The sequence below is a fragment of the Andrena cerasifolii genome, chromosome 3 (genome assembly GCF_050908995.1).
Source record: "Andrena cerasifolii isolate SP2316 chromosome 3, iyAndCera1_principal, whole genome shotgun sequence".
NCBI classification, from domain to species: Eukaryota; Metazoa; Arthropoda; class Insecta; order Hymenoptera; family Andrenidae; genus Andrena; species Andrena cerasifolii.
In genome coordinates, this window is record NC_135120.1 from 4,943,520 (window position 1) to 4,961,717 (window position 18,198).

At 39.5% G+C, this 18,198-nt stretch overlaps 1 protein-coding gene across 4 annotated transcripts in view; it reads left to right on the forward strand.

The window, feature by feature from the left end:
* LOC143367016 (uncharacterized) overlaps window positions 1-18,198 on the forward strand; it is a 92,099-nt gene that overhangs the window by 54,890 nt on the left and 19,011 nt on the right. For 3 of the 4 annotated variants that reach the window (XM_076808608.1, XM_076808609.1, XM_076808606.1), the window contains exon 2: window positions 14,004-14,451. In XM_076808608.1, coding sequence (XP_076664723.1) covers window positions 14,053-14,451 — 399 coding nt within the window. In that variant the 5' untranslated portion in view covers window positions 14,004-14,052. The remainder of the gene's footprint in view (window positions 1-14,003; window positions 14,452-18,198) is intronic. The other variant, XM_076808607.1, reaches the window with a different exon arrangement.

Sequence of the window (18,198 nt, forward strand, 5' to 3'; positions counted from 1 at the left end):
CTTATTTATGGATAATATTAAATCTCTGTTTATGTATAAAAAAGGCAGAAGACCAACGTCGTCATTAGCCACTGCGAAAATGCTTTGTAAATTAATAGTTTTCAAGTTTTTATTCTACTGAGAATATAGAAAGAGAAATTAGAAAATAATTAATGAAAAAAGTAGAATATCCGCACCGGGATTTGAACTCGGGACGTTTTGCTTGTGACCCAAGCGCTTCGATGTCGGTAAAACGAATTCTCGCCGGAGAGCGCCGGCCAGGCAGCGCGTACGGCACACGGATAGAGGGACGGGTATGCTTGTGTAGTCCGATACAGGCGCTAGGAGGGGGTACGCTTGATCGTAGAATGGGGGTACGCTGGGTCACAGAGTGCGGGTAGCGCCCATTGGCGAAAACCCACGGTTCTGGCATCACTGCTTTGTATTCGTCGGCGTTGTCGCGCCGGCCAATAGGGATATACTATTTGGACCTGATATTCGGACCCTAGAGTTTCTCGACCGACTTCCTTCCATCGGGGCACAGTAGTTTGACGAAACGTGCGGCCCGACAGTGGCAGACGCGAGCCTCAAGCGATTCTGTTTCGCTGACCGGCAAGTGGATCACCGCCCGCGGGATCGCGCCGTTATCTACTACTATCGACGGCGCACATTTTAACAAATTACATATTTCGTTTCTGTATTGAAAACAAACCAATGCTTACGACTTCGGTTGATGTTTTCCGGGGGGAGTAGTCAAATCATTTTTTTCTCAAGTCACTTTTAGGTATATTTCAGGTTGAAATATTTTCAAAATGTTGGCGGTGGTGGTAAAATATTTATGTATTCCAGCAACGTCTGTTCCAAGTGAACGATTATTTTCTAAAGCTGGGCAGATTCCTTTTTAAAGCAGAAGCAGACTACATATGAAACATACAAACATGTTGTCTGTTATCAGTTCCAACAAAAATAAATACATTTAAATGATCAATTTCTTATATTGGTCAGAGTGTGACGAATATTGTGTGACGAAATAGTAAAAGGGATAATAGCAGTATTCAATCACATATGCCTGTACATTCTCCTTAATGATATCTTAACGATATTATCGATATGTTGAATTATGGGTAACATATCGATATTATCGGTAACATATCGATATTATCGATATTTATCGATAGGTACACATCTAGTGGGAGCTGCGCAAATCGGTCGCAAATCGGTAGGGGCGTATGTCTATTCTGAGGTGGAATGCTATACATATAGTAGGGTGGGCCGAAAAAGATAAAATTTTTGAAACTCGAAACAGCCCAGTGCGGAAAAATTGCGTCTGGGGAAAACAAAAGGAGGCAAACCAAATTTTTTTAAATCGGTCAATATTTGACCGGGCCCAAACGGAGTCAAAGTTTTTTAATTTTTGACCAAGTATGGCAACTTTTTTATATTTTCATGAAATTTACATACTTCATTGTTGAGCATCAGAAAATATTATTTAAGCACATAAACATGTAAAATAGTGTTTTATATATTGTCGCGAAGCGGAGTATCTATGTGTTTCTAATTTTGGGACGTAACGTGGTTGTACTGAAAGAAGAACATATTTCATTGATTCCAGAGCCGGTTCAACAGCCATTTTGATCTTTAACATTCAATAGCCATTTCTTATAGATTTTTGTGTGCTGAAAACGAATCCGCAAACCGTTTGTCGCCATCACCCTCTGTTTTCGAGACATTCGATTTTGAAAAAAAAATGCAAATTTTCAAATTTGAACAACTTTTGTGTCGAAACGGTAATACTTATTCGGTTGTCCGTTGCGTCAAATTATTCTATGAACCCTCGCGAACAGAACGATATAAGTTATTGAATTATAAACATTTAACTATGTTTAAACAACGATCAAATGGAAAAGATCACCCGAAATGCACCAATTTTTTCCGATATCTTTCAATATATTTCAAAAACTTAGGATCTAGGAGAAAATCTGACTACTCCACGCGATGCAGCAGACATTTTTCCTCCGGAAACCATCAACAGAAGTAGTAAGACACGTTTTGTTTTCAATACAGACGCCATTAACGGCGGGCGTACCCACTGCCGCTCAGCGACAGCATCGCGCGCGACTACCATGGTCGGCGCCGCACGTTCTGCCAAACTCTTTCGCTATGGTATAGAAAACAAAATGTGACTTACCACTTCTGTTGATGTTTTCCGAAGGAAAAATGTCTGCTACATCACGTGGAGTAGTCAGATTTTCCTCTAGACTCTTAGTTTTTGATATATATAGAGAGAGATCTGCAAAAATTGGTGCATTTCGGATGTCCTTTTCCATTTGATCGTTGTTAAAATATATTCAAATGTTAATAATGCAATAATAACTTATATCGTTGTATTCGCGAGGGTTCATAGTATAATTTGACGGTACAAGCAACCGGTAACAACTATTACTGTTTGCACTCAAAAGATTTCCAAAATTGGAAATTTCCATTTTTTCCAAAATAGAATTTCTCGAAAACAGAGGGTGATGCCAAAACGACAAACGGTTTGCGGGTTCGTTTTCAGCGCGCCAAAATCTATAAGAAATGGCTATTGAATGTTACTCATCAAAATGGCTGTTGGACCGGCTCTTGAATCAATGAAATATGTTCCTCTTTCAATACATCCTCGTTACGCCCCAATATAGAAACACATAGATACACCGCTTCGCGACAATATATAAAACACTATTTCACGTGTTTATGTGCTTAAATAATATTGTCTAATGCTCAGCAGTGAAATATGCAAATTTTATGAAACTATACAGGAGTCGCCAAACTTGGTCAAATAATGACCGATTTCAAAAAAAAAATTTGCCTCCATTTCTCTTCCCCAGACGCAAGTTTTCCCCAGTAGGCTGTTTCGAGTTTCGAAATTTTTATTTTTTCGACCCACCCTACTATATATATGTATATGTATAGACCCTTATTTTTTAAAATAAATTGATAGTATCTGCAAAAATTTGTGCATTTCGGGTGTCCTTTTCCCTTTGATCGTTATTTAAACATATTTCAATGATCATAATGCAATAATAACGTATATCATTTTTTTCGGAAGGGTTCATAGAATAATTTGACGTAACAAGCAATCGAATAACTATATATGTAGTACTATTTGAACACAAACAATTTTCAAAGTTGAGAATTTGTATTTTTTTTTTTTCAAAATCGAATTCCTCGAAAACTGAGGGTAATGGCGAAAAACGGTTTGCGGATTCGTATTCAGTGCAGAAAAGTCTATAAGAAACGGGAATTAAATGTTACAAGTCCAGATGACTGTTAAACAGTGTTAGTGTACCAGCGGCCGTAGCCGTGATGGAAAACACCGGTTCTCGTTAGATCACCGAAGTTAAGCATCACGGGGCGGTGTACTGGGGAAAGATGGGAGGACCACCTTTCTCCCGGTGCGCTGCTGCTGGGACCCGAAGGAGAGGGAAGGGAACAAAAAAAATGGGACTTATAGTTCGTTGGACAATATAAGCAAAAATAAGCTTGAAACGTCATCCTGCTTAAAACACAGGAAAACAATAAAAACAAACAACAAACAACAACAGTGTTAATGTACGCGTTTTCTTCGCGAAATTATAACAGTTCAACGATCGACAATTTTCCGGCGAAAATTTTGTGATGCTTTAATTCTAACGTCGAGTGTATGTACAGGGTCAACGTTATAAGTTGCATCCCGCGCGCGCGCGAACTTGTAAAATGGCAACACCGCCTCACGGACACATTCCACACAACCATGCGCCGATACTTCCGCCATCTATGAGCCAATGACGAAAGTGTAGGGTCTTTTAGGTGCCAGTAGAGGGTGCTTTTTGACTTTCGTCAGTGAATATTAAATTTAACGTAGCAGACGGGTAAGAAAACGGTAGTCATTTTAAGAATGCAACCGCGCCGATCCCGTTATCCACGTATGCAATGGTCCAGCAGCGGTATTAGACCTCGCTGACGCGTTAGTGGCCCGGGTTGATGAATTTGGAGCGTTTTTCGCATAACTTTTGAACTACAAAAGATATCGGAATGCAATTTGCGCCATAAAATGGGGACAAATTATCACCTTCTAATGATGGAAATGTTACCAAATTTTACGTTTACTTAATTTTTCTTTTTTCAATTATTTAGCCATAATTGTTGCGACAAGCCTTTACAAACTGTTTATTTAAATATTTTATATAAGTTGTCCCTGTATCATTACTTTCACAAATTGGTTTCCTTTTTTGCGATTTTATTCTTAATGTAGTGCATGCACAGATCGGAAGTAAGGGGTAACTAATGGGACGTGTCGCTGTTTCTCTAGCATTCTTTGAATTGTTTCTACAATTTTTGTGTCTGAATGTTTTAACCCTTTACATATTATACACGACGCCTGTAGTGGCTTCCGTTTATGTCATCTTTTGGAATGGTACATGAAAATGCGCAGGCCGGATGCGCGTAATCATTATGTGGACAGAAAATGTAACAACTAATACCGCTGCTGGACCACGGCATACGTGGATAACGGGATCGGCGCGGTTGCACTCTTAAAATGAATGCGTCCGTGAGGCGGTGTTGCCATTTTACAAGTTCGCGCGCGCGCGCGGGTTGCAACTTATAACGTTGACCCTGTATGTGTGTATATCGGTCCCTTGTTCTGATCCTTTCACAGTGTAATTAAGGGTACTTCCAGGTCAAATCGCGCGAAAACATAGGTTATTTTTTAACCGACTTCAAAAAGGAGGAGGTTATAGATTCGACCCGTATGTATTTTTTTTCTTTTTTTTATATTTTTGTCTCCGCATAACACCTCAGCATATGAATCGATTTTGATGACCTTTTTTTATTCAAAAGAGGGCGGTGCCATCCCACATTGCAACATTATTGGCCCAATATTTTGCCAGTTCTGGTTAATCTCCACAAATTTACCTTTTTTAAAGAAAGGTAAAAAAAGTGCGTCAAGTATACGAACAAAAAGAAATGTCGTAAATTTATTAATGTGTTATATTTAGCTTTACAAAACTAATAATATACAAAAATTGTGCCAATTATGACAATGGCTATTTATACAAACAAAAAATGTATTAAATAATATTAAGCAGATATATTTTTATTTTATACAAATAAATATTTTATTCAAAATACTTGGCGCTGCGCCCCGAATTGGCGTTACAAGACTGAATAAAAATGCATAAATTGCATTAATCTTTTTCTTTCTTTCTTGTGCGTGCGTTCGTGAATGTGTGTATATGTGTGTGTGCTGCACGCGCACGCTACATGTGTACATTTGCGTGCGTATGATATTAGAATTAAATATATGTAGAATAAATGTGACTGCGTTTCTAATATGTATAGGTATGTATATATTTATGTATTTTAGTTTATAAGGGAGTTATTGTATACATTAATACTAAGACAATTAATATTTTTTCGGTTTTGCAAAGCCAAAGATTTTGAATAAAATATTTATTGGTAGTGAAATATTTATTTGTATAAAATAAAAATATATCTGCTTAATATTATTTAATACATTTTTTGTTTGTATAAATAGCCATTGTTATAATTGGCGCAATTTTTGTATATCATTAGTTTTGTAAACCTAAATACAGCACATTAATAAATTTGCGACAGTTTCTTTTTGTTCGTCTACGCGCGCACGCGTATACTTGGCGCACTTTGTTGTATCTTTTTGTAAAGAAGGTAATTGTGTGGAGATTTCACACATTTTGTAGTGGTCATTGATGACTGGATAATTTTTTCACCCCCTCGGGGTTTATTTTTTTTCTATTGTCATCCAAACTACGCACGCCTGCAAACCTTCAAGACAATTGGATTGGTGGAATTGGTTTAAATTTCAGTTTTCAAATATGAACCAAACATACAAGAAGCAAATAGAGGATCGAGGCTGAATAAAATTGTTTAATTATTAATATAATACTATGTCACAATAAACTTTTTTCTCTGACGTAGATCACACTGCATTATCTTCTGCTTCAATTATATCTCTGTAAATATATAAAATCCACATTTTAGTTACAACATAACGTAGAACTTATATAGAAATAGAGTGGCCCCTTACTATAGTAAGTGTAGAGACTACAAAATGTGTCCGAAGGAGGTGAGAGAGTATGGCAGAAATTCTTGTTGCCGCAAATTTAAATGCTAATGGTAATTCAGCGAAAATTAACGAAGAGATCCAATATTTTTAACACACAATTTATTGGTGTTGGAATAAAATTAATTTAGTATGTTTATTCGTGAATTATAATATTGTTAATGGGACACTAATAAAATTAATGAATAGCGTGGCAACTACTGTCAATTTTAAAGTATTACGAATGTCTTTCACAAAAGATTGAAAGGAATCAAAGGAGATGTGTTTTCAGCGTACTTTCTTCACTAATGTGACTTGCTCTACATTGCAAGCAGTCCGCCATAATTTTCTTAATTCTTAATGCTATGTCTTTTGACAAATTTTGTCGATTTTCCTTTTCTGACAAATTTCCAGAAAGTTGTGCGAAAGAAGATGCTTCTCTGTCGGACCTTCTCCGGACAACTTCCAAGTCTGTGCGTCGCCTTCGTTTCTATAAGCTCTACATAAATAGTCTATTTAAAATTTTTGGCGACTTACCTTATTTAACACTTGGCAGGTTATGAGTGATTGACACTAGCTAGGTTACGTCCTTGACAGATGTGCTCTCTATCTGGCTGTCACGTGACAACAATTTGTTACGCGATTGACCGACCCCCTTCATCGAATGAACGACGTGCCTGAGAGACATTTCCTCACCCTTTCATGCTCCCCTCTTGCCCACACTTGACGATGGAGAAAATATCTTAACATAAAATTCGCCAAATTGCTTGCAACTTTACATCGAAATATCTCAGCTCATAAGGCACGTAGGAACAAAACGAAGACACTTTTCTGATGTAAATCAAACCCAAGCTGTCTATTAAGACCGTTGCAAAATTAATCGGATTAACCATTATTGAGATTCGATAATCGATGGGTTCTTGATAATGGTGCGTGGCGTTATAGAGCACTGTGTCTCGCGCTGCGCATGTAGGACAAACCGGGGCTAGTTGATACGTTTTTCAGTTTTCAATGTTTTTCATTTTTGTTTTAATTAATTACTTGATAACAAATATGCTAAAATATACATTGGTCGTTCCTCTTTAATACATTGGTAATGAAAAGTTGAGAAAATAGATACAAAATAAATGGAAAAATGTTACTTGGATGAAGGTAAAATGTATCAATTTACCCCACTGCGGGGCTAGTTGATACGCTATTCTGTTTTCAATTTTTTTCATTTCTTATTTGAATTAATTACTTAATAACAAATATGCCAAAATATACTTTGGTCCTTCCTCTTTAATATATAGTAAGCGAAAACTTGAGAAAATACATTCAAAATGAATGAAAAAATGTTATTTGGACGATCAATTTGTCTGTATCAAAACTATTTACTTTTTCTCTATATAAACGAAAACAGTTAAGAAAACGATTGTTAACGTCAATGTATACACACTCGTACGCTGGATCGTAGGAAAGAATTGAACAACAATCTTCACATATCTCGCTCAAATGGAGCTATATATATACGGTGTCAAGATAATCGTCTGTATCAACTTGCCCCCTGTATCAACTAGTCCCGGTCTCCCCTACTTGGCGCGAGACACTGCCGTGTCTCTTGATAATAAAGACTAAGATGAATGTCCCAATTTCGGTTCATTTAAGAGGTTACTCGTCATAAAGAAGGTGTACAAAATTTGTTTGCGATGAAAATATGCAGAGTAATTGATTAATTCTTTAATAATAAATCAATCAATTCAAAAACTATTTAAGAAAGATATTTCAAGATGTTTAACTACTAGTAATTTGTAATTAAATACAATGTTCTAAATGTTCGTATTTCTGCTCACGAAAAACACCAATTTCTGCTCACATAATATGTTGCCTTTTCAGGTTAAAATAAGTTACATATTTTATGGAGAGGTTTTATAGCACAACAGTAAATCATAGAATAATGATAAACAAAAAATAAAATGCCTTCGAATAGAAATAGAGGTTACAACATACAATGAATTATGAGGTTATGTTACTAAAATTTTGGTGAGTAGAAATGCGGACATGACGGTGATTCCCTTGGCCCTAAACCTAATCACCTGTTTTCTGCTTAAAAAAATTGAAAATAGTAAAAATATCTAAATCCAGAGCACATTACGGCATCTGCTTTTGTTATTAAATAAGAACTTATACTGCAAAAACTGTTATTCTGCCCAATTATTGTTGAGCAGAGCTCTTTATGCAGGTTAATAAAAGAAATCACGTGTTTGAAAGTAAATGGAACAGTAATACTGTACTTTATTATGGTACTCGAAATGAACAGATAAACCACTTTACTTCTGATTTGTACTTATGATCGATACGCAACACCAATCTTTCTCTCAGCTATATCGCACTCTTACTGCACTCTGCGACTTGCGAACTAGAAATGATTCCCGAACATAGCGGCCAAACGGATGTCAGTATAATCGTGTACGGTTAAATGTTCCAGAACATTACATAATATCCGACGCGGTTACATATGAAATTACTCAGTCCAACAATTATCGAATACCAATAGTTGTGGCCAAGTTACACGGAGCCGTTTTCTGTGTCGCAGCCCTGTGCCTAGCTGTGGCACGTTATAGTGGGATGTTGAACTTGGTTGCACATTAGATCACATCTCATTGCTTTTTACGACCAAGCAGTCACTCGAAATTGGCCTTTTTTACAGGCATGTTTTTGTTGGCATTTTACACCCTTTTGTAGTACAGTATGATATGAAGTGGAACTATGCGATGGCGCCAGGATATACCATGACTTGAGTGTAAAAACTCGGTTTGAGAATGGTGAATAATTAAATTAGCCATGTTAACATAAGGGCGGTATACCGCCCATAGGATATGTCATATGGCTCGACCGGCCGCTTTTTGTAACGCAACGGTGTCACTTCAAACCATACCGCTTGCAGCAAACTTCGCGCTCGTCAAAATCGCTTTTGAAACTTGAGTTTGCGTGTCAATAACAACCATTTTCATGCAGGTGTTGAAAAAAATATTATGCATGACAAAGGAGAGAAGAAAGCTATTTTGACGAGCGTGAAGTTTGTCCGAACGCAGCGAGCATCACTTCACGCGAGAAGACTGTCAATAGCAGCGTTGTGGGGAAACCACTCAGGCTTGTTTTCAGTGGGGAAAGTTACGCACGTCCACGCATGCGCGTGATGACGCTGCGGCGTCGAACCAATCAACGCCTCGGGAAACGATGAGTAACGAAACGACGCCAGCGCCAAGCTAAGCCAACTAGCCAAGTCAAGTGAGGCCGCAGCCAACCAGCGTCGACAACCGATTCCCTTGACTAAGGTCGTGTTCAGATATATTGGCCGGTGAGTTCGGTTTCGCGAGCAGCGCGCGAGGAGAAATCAGCCACTACCATCTGACGATCGTGGATTAGCAGTTGAAGTTGCTGGGCCCCCAAAGGGTATGGTGGGGTATCGGGAACGCTACTCGGCTTCGCCCGAACGAAGCCGTGTGGCTGTTGTTTATTCTTAGCGTAGTAGTTGTGTGCGTTACGAAGCTATGCGAAAACCAATACGAGATGAAGCAATGGAGAAAGAATCAACGTTCTGACCAATAAAGCTCCTGAATTTTTTCGGACCTAACGCACACCTATTCTGATGTATGTATTTCTACGCTAAGAACTCGGTTTGGCCTACACGTCAGGAGCTTGGCGCTATCCCCACCACTTCTGACTCGCTCTTGTTCTGCGAAGGCGAGAGCGAGATGGAACGAGAGCAAGAAAGAAACGAGAAAGTGGTGGGGTGCATCGCTGCATGTGTGCGTACCTCACGGGCACCGAATCCCCACCGCGCGACGAGCAGGCCTAGACCGAGAGACAGTGAGAACGTTGAGAAAAGGCGCACCGAACAAGCAAGCGGTATGGTGGGAGAATACCCCTCACGAAACTCACCGGCCAATATATCTGAACACGACCTTAGTTGATTTGGTTTGACGGTGGCGCCGTTTCGTTTCCCATCGTTTTCCAGCTTGGCGTTGATTGGCCATGCCGATTCTTGGAGTTGTTATTTTTTAAACAATGCTCCTTGCCTGAAACACCATTATGTAAAGTTTTAGGTCGCCCCCCCCCCTCCGTTTAAGGATAAGACGGGGGTGAACGCCCTGAATGTTATTTTTCTCTCGGTTACTACTTAAAATATTTAAATGAAAAAAAAACGAAAAAATAGCTACATACTAACCGTACTTCATATATTTTTCTCTAAATTGTAAATCGATTATTAAGGGTAGAAAAAAATAATTAATTTTTTGGGGGTGGTTTTTGGAAACAACCCTTTGAGTGACCACCTCCAAAAAAAATCAAGAATAATGCTCTGTTATCGACATATTATACACATAATGAATCTAGGCGGCATCTTGAGCAAATGCTTGAAATTGTCTTGAAATTAAGAAGCGACTGTGAATTCCGCCCATTAATATTTGTATGGAGCTTCATCTTGAATATGAATATATGTAGTACAGTTAGTATGTGTGTAGCTATTTTTTCGTTTTTTTTTCATTTAAATATCATAAGTAGTAACCGAGAAAAAAATAACGTTAAGGGCGTTTACCCCCCGTATTACCCTTAACGGGGGGAGGGGGAGTAGCGATCTAAAACTTTACATAATGGTGTTTCAGGCAAGGAGCATTGTTTAAAAAATAACAACTCCAAGAATCGGTAGGGGGCCGTTTGCCCATACTTACCCTGCTACACCCTCTCAGCATTGTAGGACACCTAGAAGTACCTTAGAATTTTGATGATCAGTGAGTGAGTGAGTCAGTCAGTTAGTCGGTGACAAAATCAGTGATTTTTGGAATCGTACAAATTAAAAAGTACAAGAGATAGAAGTGTGTATTTGTGAGATCAGTTTTAGCTTGTATGCTTCTAACACAGAAAATATTTATTTTCAATTTTGAGCCATCTAACTTTTTCCAGTGCAAAGTTATGAGCAGGTCAAAAGTACGCTGACAAGGGAAGATCCCGTACCCGAAAATTAAAAAAATTCTGAAACTTTGTGAATATGCAGGGGATTTCCTCCTGATTACATCGCAATTTTTGTTTGCTGCCCAAATTCACTCAAAGGGGGTGAAATCAACCCCCGAAAATTCAGCTATTTTCCGATTTTGTGTTATAACTCGCGAAATGTAAGAGATAGAAAAAAAGTTTCACGATAAAAGTTACTTCTTTTAATTAGATCTATCATTTAATAAAAAAATTATTTTACAGTTCACGAGTTGTAACAGAAAATCGGAAAATAACTGGATTTTCAGGGGTCAATTACATCTCCTTAGAGTGTATTTGGGCAGCAAACAGAAACGGCGTTGTAATCAGGGGGAAATTCCGTACATATTCGCGAAGTTTCAGAATTTTTTGAATTTCCGGGTTCGGGATGTTCCCTTGTGAGTTGGTTCCAGTAAAGGGTGCTACGGCAGTTGGCTTGGCTCGAATTTGGCGGAGCCACTGCCGTGGCCCCAGATTAACTGTCGTTAAATAGACACTGCCACACTGAATAAGCTGTGAAATGTAAATCCACAAACACTATAAAGTAAAAAGTAAAAAAACGTAAAATTTTTTTTTTAAGTTAAACGATTTTATTAAAAATGCAGTAAAAACTAAAACATAATTATTTTCTTGTACTACAATTTCGATGCTGACATGTCACTGTAAATAAAATCGTGGGGCAGGACATTTCATATCTTTCCATCGCTCATTTCGACGCTTGATTCTGTATTAAATTGATTCATATCCTCTTATGAAATATACTGTACCCACGATTTTATTTAAAATGACATATCACCATCGAAATTGTACTACAAGAAACGAATTATTTTTTAGTTTTTAGATCATTTTATATAAAATCGGGTAAATTAGATATTTTTCGTTCAATAAATGTATTACTAATTAAAAGAAAAATCACATTTCTATCTAATATACTTGCGCCAATCCATCTTCAAAAAACACGAATTTGTATGGCCGTCACACCGGAGAAGCTTTGCGGGACAACGCATAACTCGGCCATTCTTTAATATTTCTGTGCAATATTTATACAATATATTCATTAATACATGCCCTAAACATAAGAAGTATAAAAATAATTTTCAACCCCATATTATCATGAAAAAATTCGTGAAATTTGGTGCTGGTTTGGGCGTCTCAGGGTGACGTAACCCCTTAACGGGAGAAGCCAGTATAAACGGCTAATTTTTGTATCAATTTTTAGGAATTTGGATAATTATGCACAAAATGCCTCATCGACTTTGATGAAATTTAAATACGTTGTAAAACTCAATATTCTGAACAACTTTTTCCTATACATGTTACCGCCACTCGGCCATAGCTTCCAAGATATTTGCGAAAACTGTTGCTACTACTACAATGTATTCTGCCGTATAGCTACCTACAGTACGCGTCCGTGGCAGCGTATGCGTCAGCATGGCACAAAACAAATGATGGAGCTGACCTTCGTTTCCGAGATATTTGCGAAAAACTTCTTTTGACTTATTCCGGTGCAACGCATTCCACTTTTAAACTTGGCCCGGGTGGGGCTAAATTAGTACCGAGGCACGCGCCCGCTCGCAGGCGCCTAAAGCATGATAGCGAACCGATGTGAGTCGGGGTGTTGCCGACAGTCCCCACACATCCTCTTCCTAGCAAACAAATTATGTTTCAGAATCAGAATTATCCGAACATCCGACGGCGCCGACACCGCCGAACATAGTCGGGGTGTTGACGGGCAGCCGTATGTTTCTGGTTCAAATCTCCAAATTCACATTGGTTCGGCACCATACTTTACACGCCCGCGAGCGGGCGCGCGCCCCCTGCACTGATCTGGCCCCAACCAATACTAATACCCGGGACAACTTGGAAAGTGGAATGCGTGGCGTCGGAATAAATCAACAGAAGTTTTTCGCAAATATCTCGGAAACTAAAGTCGAGTAGCAGTAACATGTATAGAAAAAAGTTATTCAGAATGTTGAGTTTTACAACATATTTCATGGTCATCAAAATCGGTGAAGTTTACCCTTTTATGCATAATTACCGGAATTTTTGCAAATATACCAATGCGCTAATCATTTCGGAACTTTAAGGGTAATTTATTTAACATTATAACAAGTAAAAAAATTATAACAGTCAAATTATAATAAATACAAATGAAATAGAGCAGTATCTGAAATAGGTTTTTTTTCGAGATGCAAAACGGTGCCGGTTGTAGCGTCTCTGGTAGTCATGTGAAACAGACCAATAATTTTTTTTTATTTTTTGTGCCAATAGTAAGAATATGAACCACATGGTGCAAAAAAATGCATATTTTAAAAATAGCGGAACTTGAAACAATTAGGTGTGATTTTTGCCAAAAATTCGAGTTTTGTTTGTTTCAAAACAGTGGTTAAAATTAATAATTTGGTTAAACCTTTGTGATTCAAATTCTGAAGAATATTATAAATTAAAAGTGTGGAAAATTTGAATCTGATTGATCAAATACTCTTTTAAGTCACCAGGTTATATTATCAATACGAAGTTGAATTTCGGCCTGTAATTTTCAGAATATATTTTTGAAATGTTTTAGAAGAAATTTATGAAAAAAAATTATTTCTATTTTTCGTTTGATTTATACAGTCTTTTCCCCTTAACTGTCTGTGAAATCTGTAACGTTAGAAATTTCGTTCTAAAATTTTACCTGGTCATTCTTGAGGTCATGTGGGATGAAAATATGCAAAAAAATTTTTTGATATGTTGACCAAGAAGTGCTTTTAAATGATAAGGAATGACCAAAAAGTGTGCATTTCTTTTACCATCTAAATTATCTATTGTACATTCACGATAACAAGTACGTAGGTACAGAAAACGGCTTATCCGAGGTTCTGTCGTACGTATGTTGATGGAAAAATTGTAATCTCTTTAATTTTACTATTAGCAGATTTAAACACTCGACCACCAGGGAGACGTAGAACTTGATTGAGAGAATGTCGAAAGTTGCAACAGACATAACGACGGATAAATCGGCCCAAGGAGAAATTCGATGCGACATAACACACTCTTCTATTTCGAAAAAGTTAAAGAATACCATTACTGTCTCTCTTGAAAGCGCCCAAGCTAAAGAAAGGAATGAAACGAAAGTGCGAAGCAAGGATATCGAAGAAAAAAAGAAGGATAAAAAGGCACCATCACAGAATGAAAGTGTGACAGATTTCAAACAGATCCGCCGGAAAGATTCTATAACTAAAACTGAAAGCACGAAAAATATCGAAGTGAAAAAGGAGAAGAATAAAACGGAAACGACAAAAACGAAAGTCCTAACTGGCACTGCCGCAACCCAAACAAAGGCACCGGAATGCAAAATGACTCCAATCGTCAACGAATCCGTAAGTTTACATATCTCAGATTTAGAATTATAGCCATTTTATAGTGATCCTTTGCACTTGGTCTCCTAGTTCGCGGCCATGTTGCCTTACAGGCAGGGTCCCACTAGTGCAGGGATCTCGAACTAGCGGCTCCCGAGCCGCAGTGGCTCCTTTCCCTCTTCGCCTGCTCCGTAAGGCCGTAGGAGAACGGCCCCCTCCACACCTACTTCACTCTGATGAATTTCTCCTCCGGGTGCCGCACTCTCTCCCTGCCGGGTCTCGTGCAACGCCTGGAGAAAAATAAGTGGGGGAACCGGCTGACCCGGGGCCCGACTCGTGCGGCTCTCGGAGTGGGGAAGTTCGACACTCCTGCACTAGTGCAACAGCGCGCCGCGTACGACGTTTTCATCCACTTGAAAGGGTCTAATTTATGGGTCCGTGCGCACGAAATGGGCCGACGCTCTGCCAGGCGCGCACGTCGAAGACAGTGGAAATACTACTTAGCCTCCTTTTCTACATGTTGCTTTCTTTATCTAAATAAAACTAACGCCGACAGTTGGGTCAATAGCCGAAACAACGCCTTAACACTTCATAGTACCTACTTGAGATGTTTGAAGGGGTTTACTACGTCGCGGTCACCGATTGTTGGAAACTCTGTTTCAAATGAAATGAAAGAAGTTCTCTGCCGTGGCTTCCCTACCACAGTTCCGCCATCACTTTCATCATCGCTCAGTCATTTCCTATCTCGGCGTCCTGTTAGTTTTTTTCTCACATGATATGAGATTCAGGGTAGTTAACATTGCGGCCAATATTGAAAATACGAACGCCCTTTTTTTAAATGGTGTGGAAAAAGTGGGCCATAGGGAGGAGATTATATCGTGACCAATTGGACCAGCATTCCTTCCAGACGCCAACTTTCTACCCCTGCACAGGAAATACACGTGTATCATTTCCTCCGATTAATTCGCATTTCTGAAATGGGTAGGCAAGTATGGCCTAGTGAACGTACTGAAAGTCCCATATATGTTGTTACTTTATTGGATACTGAAACATCTGTTTTTAAGTAGCTACCTACATTTAGTTTACCTGAAGTTACTAAAAATGGTTTATGACTTAGGAAATGATTAAAATTTGACTTCCGTACATCCACAAATGTTCAGATATTTCCCGGGCAATATGATAGGAAATGAAATTACAATTAATACATTCACTGCTGCGGTGACCACCGGTGGCCTCTGAATAGCCTCTGGTGTGAACGGAAAAACATAGAGAAGTCCGGAAAAATGATATTTTTTACACCTAGGATTTTCTTGTAGGATGAATCAAAGCAATAACTTAATTGTTTTTGAGAAATAGAATAATTTGAAACTGATAAAGATGTACTACTACAATTCAGTGTCATATATCTGCACATATAGTGTATTACAATTACGCCATGTCTAGAAACAAGTAAGTATACCTATTGCAGCAGTGTAATTGTTGCTATTTACAGTAATAATTAATGTATAAACTAAATATTAGACCATAAATACACTATGCAAGTGATGTGTAGGAGTAAAGAGTACATTTGCGTTGAAAAACACACATGTTTTCAGTCTTTGCGACGATGCGCGGCGTGCATTCACGTGCGCGCGTGGCAGAGAAATCCTGGCATAGCGCGCACAAGATCGTTTTCGACGCGGGTGTTGTCATAAATGTCGACCCTTTCAAGTGCTCCAAACTGCTCTGAAATCTGAGAAACTCGTAAATCTGACCCGTACGCGGCACGCAGTTGCGCTAGTGGGACCCTGCCTTTGGCTGACCCGCGCTATTCCAGATCTTGGGACTAAAGTCCATTTCATATATATTGGCCGGTGAGTTTCGTGAGGGGTACTCTCCCACCACACCGCTTGCCTGCCTCGGTGCTCCTTTCTCTACGTTCTCACTCTCTCTTGGGCTACGCCTGCTCGTCGCGCGGTGGATATTCGGTGCCCGTGAGGTACGCACACATGCAGCGAATCATCCCCACCACTTTAACTACATAGACGGGACACGATTCCGAGTGGTCGTTTCTCGCTTCTTTCTTGCCGAAGGCGAGAACGAGATGGAATGAAAGCGAGTCTATACAGGCTCATGCCCGGCGCGCAAGCAAAGGACGGAGTATCAGGCGTACGAAAAACGAAGCGAGACAAAGTATATATCAACGCGTCATCTGTCTCGTACCGTTCCTCGCTTGCTTTCAGTCCCTCTGACACACTGTCGTTCCATCTCGCTCTCGCCTTCGCAGAACAAGAACGAGTCAAAAGTGGTGGGGAAAGCGTCACGCTCCTGACGTGTAGGCCAAACCGAGTTCTTAGCGTAGAAATACATACATCAGAATAGGTGTGCGTTAGGTCAGAAAAAATTCAGGAGCTATATTGGTCAGAACGTTGATTCTTTCTCCATTGCTTCATCTCGTATTGGTTTACGCATAGCTTCGTAACGCACACAACTATTACGCTAAGAATAAAAAACAGCCACACGGCTATGTTCAGGCGGAGTCGAGCAGCGTTCCCGTTACCCCACCATACCCTTCGGGGGCTCAGCAACTTCAACTACTAATCCACGATCGTCAGGTGTTGGTGGCTGATTTCTCCTCGCGCGCTGTTCGTGAAACCGAACTCACTGACCAAGATATCTGGCCCCGACCGTGGTCAATGTATGCCTAAAACGCATATAACCTAACCTACAATCGTACGAAAATGCCTTTTACTGTGGCATATGTATCAAGTTAACGCTTCAATTTTGCTATGATTTCACGTTGGCAGTCAGAGTTCGGATCGATTAATCTGCAGTGATGGAGGGGGAAACACCTACAGAAGTGGTGGTAATGTGTGCATGAACTGACGCCAGCGCCAAGCCAGCCAAGTGGTGCCAACGCGAAGCTAACCACGGCCAAACAGCGTTGACGGAAAATAGATTGTCGACGCTGGTTGGCCGTGGTTGGCTTCGCGTTGGGGCCACTTGGCTGGCTTAGTGCTGGCGCCAGTTCACGCACACATTACCACCACTCCTGTAGGTGTTTCCCCCTACTGCACAATTGATCTCAGTAAAAGAAGGAAAAAATATATACATATGTACTAACACGTATAAAATACACTTTTGACTATCCTACGCTATATGTATACATGTATTAGATATTCGTAAATAGATAAATGGTATGAACAAAAGAAAGAAAGAAACGCTTCCAACGCAACGTATATACATATGTATAACAGGTGTGTGAACACCTCCATGTTCACTTCTTCACAAATTCTTAAAGACGCTCGATTTCACCTGATTTCGTGATGCGGCTCTTCCAGGTGATGCGATCATGGTCTAAATCCGGAAATCGAAAACTCAGCGGTATAAGGACAAGCCTCGAATTTCGCGGCAGACTCGTACGATCGTCCAAAAATCTAGCCAATTCCCGACACAATAACCTCGTCACTGTAATTGTCGATGTATCAGGACTCAGTACTTTCCGTAATTCGATCGTGCCGTTGTTGATGTCGTGTAGAAGCGTCAACGGCGTACACATGTTCGCGGTATTGTACTTTGTCCGCTTGCGGGACACGTCCTTATCATCAACGATGCAATATAATGTGCATTTCCCTGCAGTACTATATCGCGCGACATGACGTAACATTTGACGATGCTCGCGCGGCAATTGGATAAATTCGTGTCGAAAGATGCTGATCCACGACGTCTCGAATAATGACAATGCGCTTAACGCATCGCGGATCTTATGTCTCTCGATCGTCAGTGATT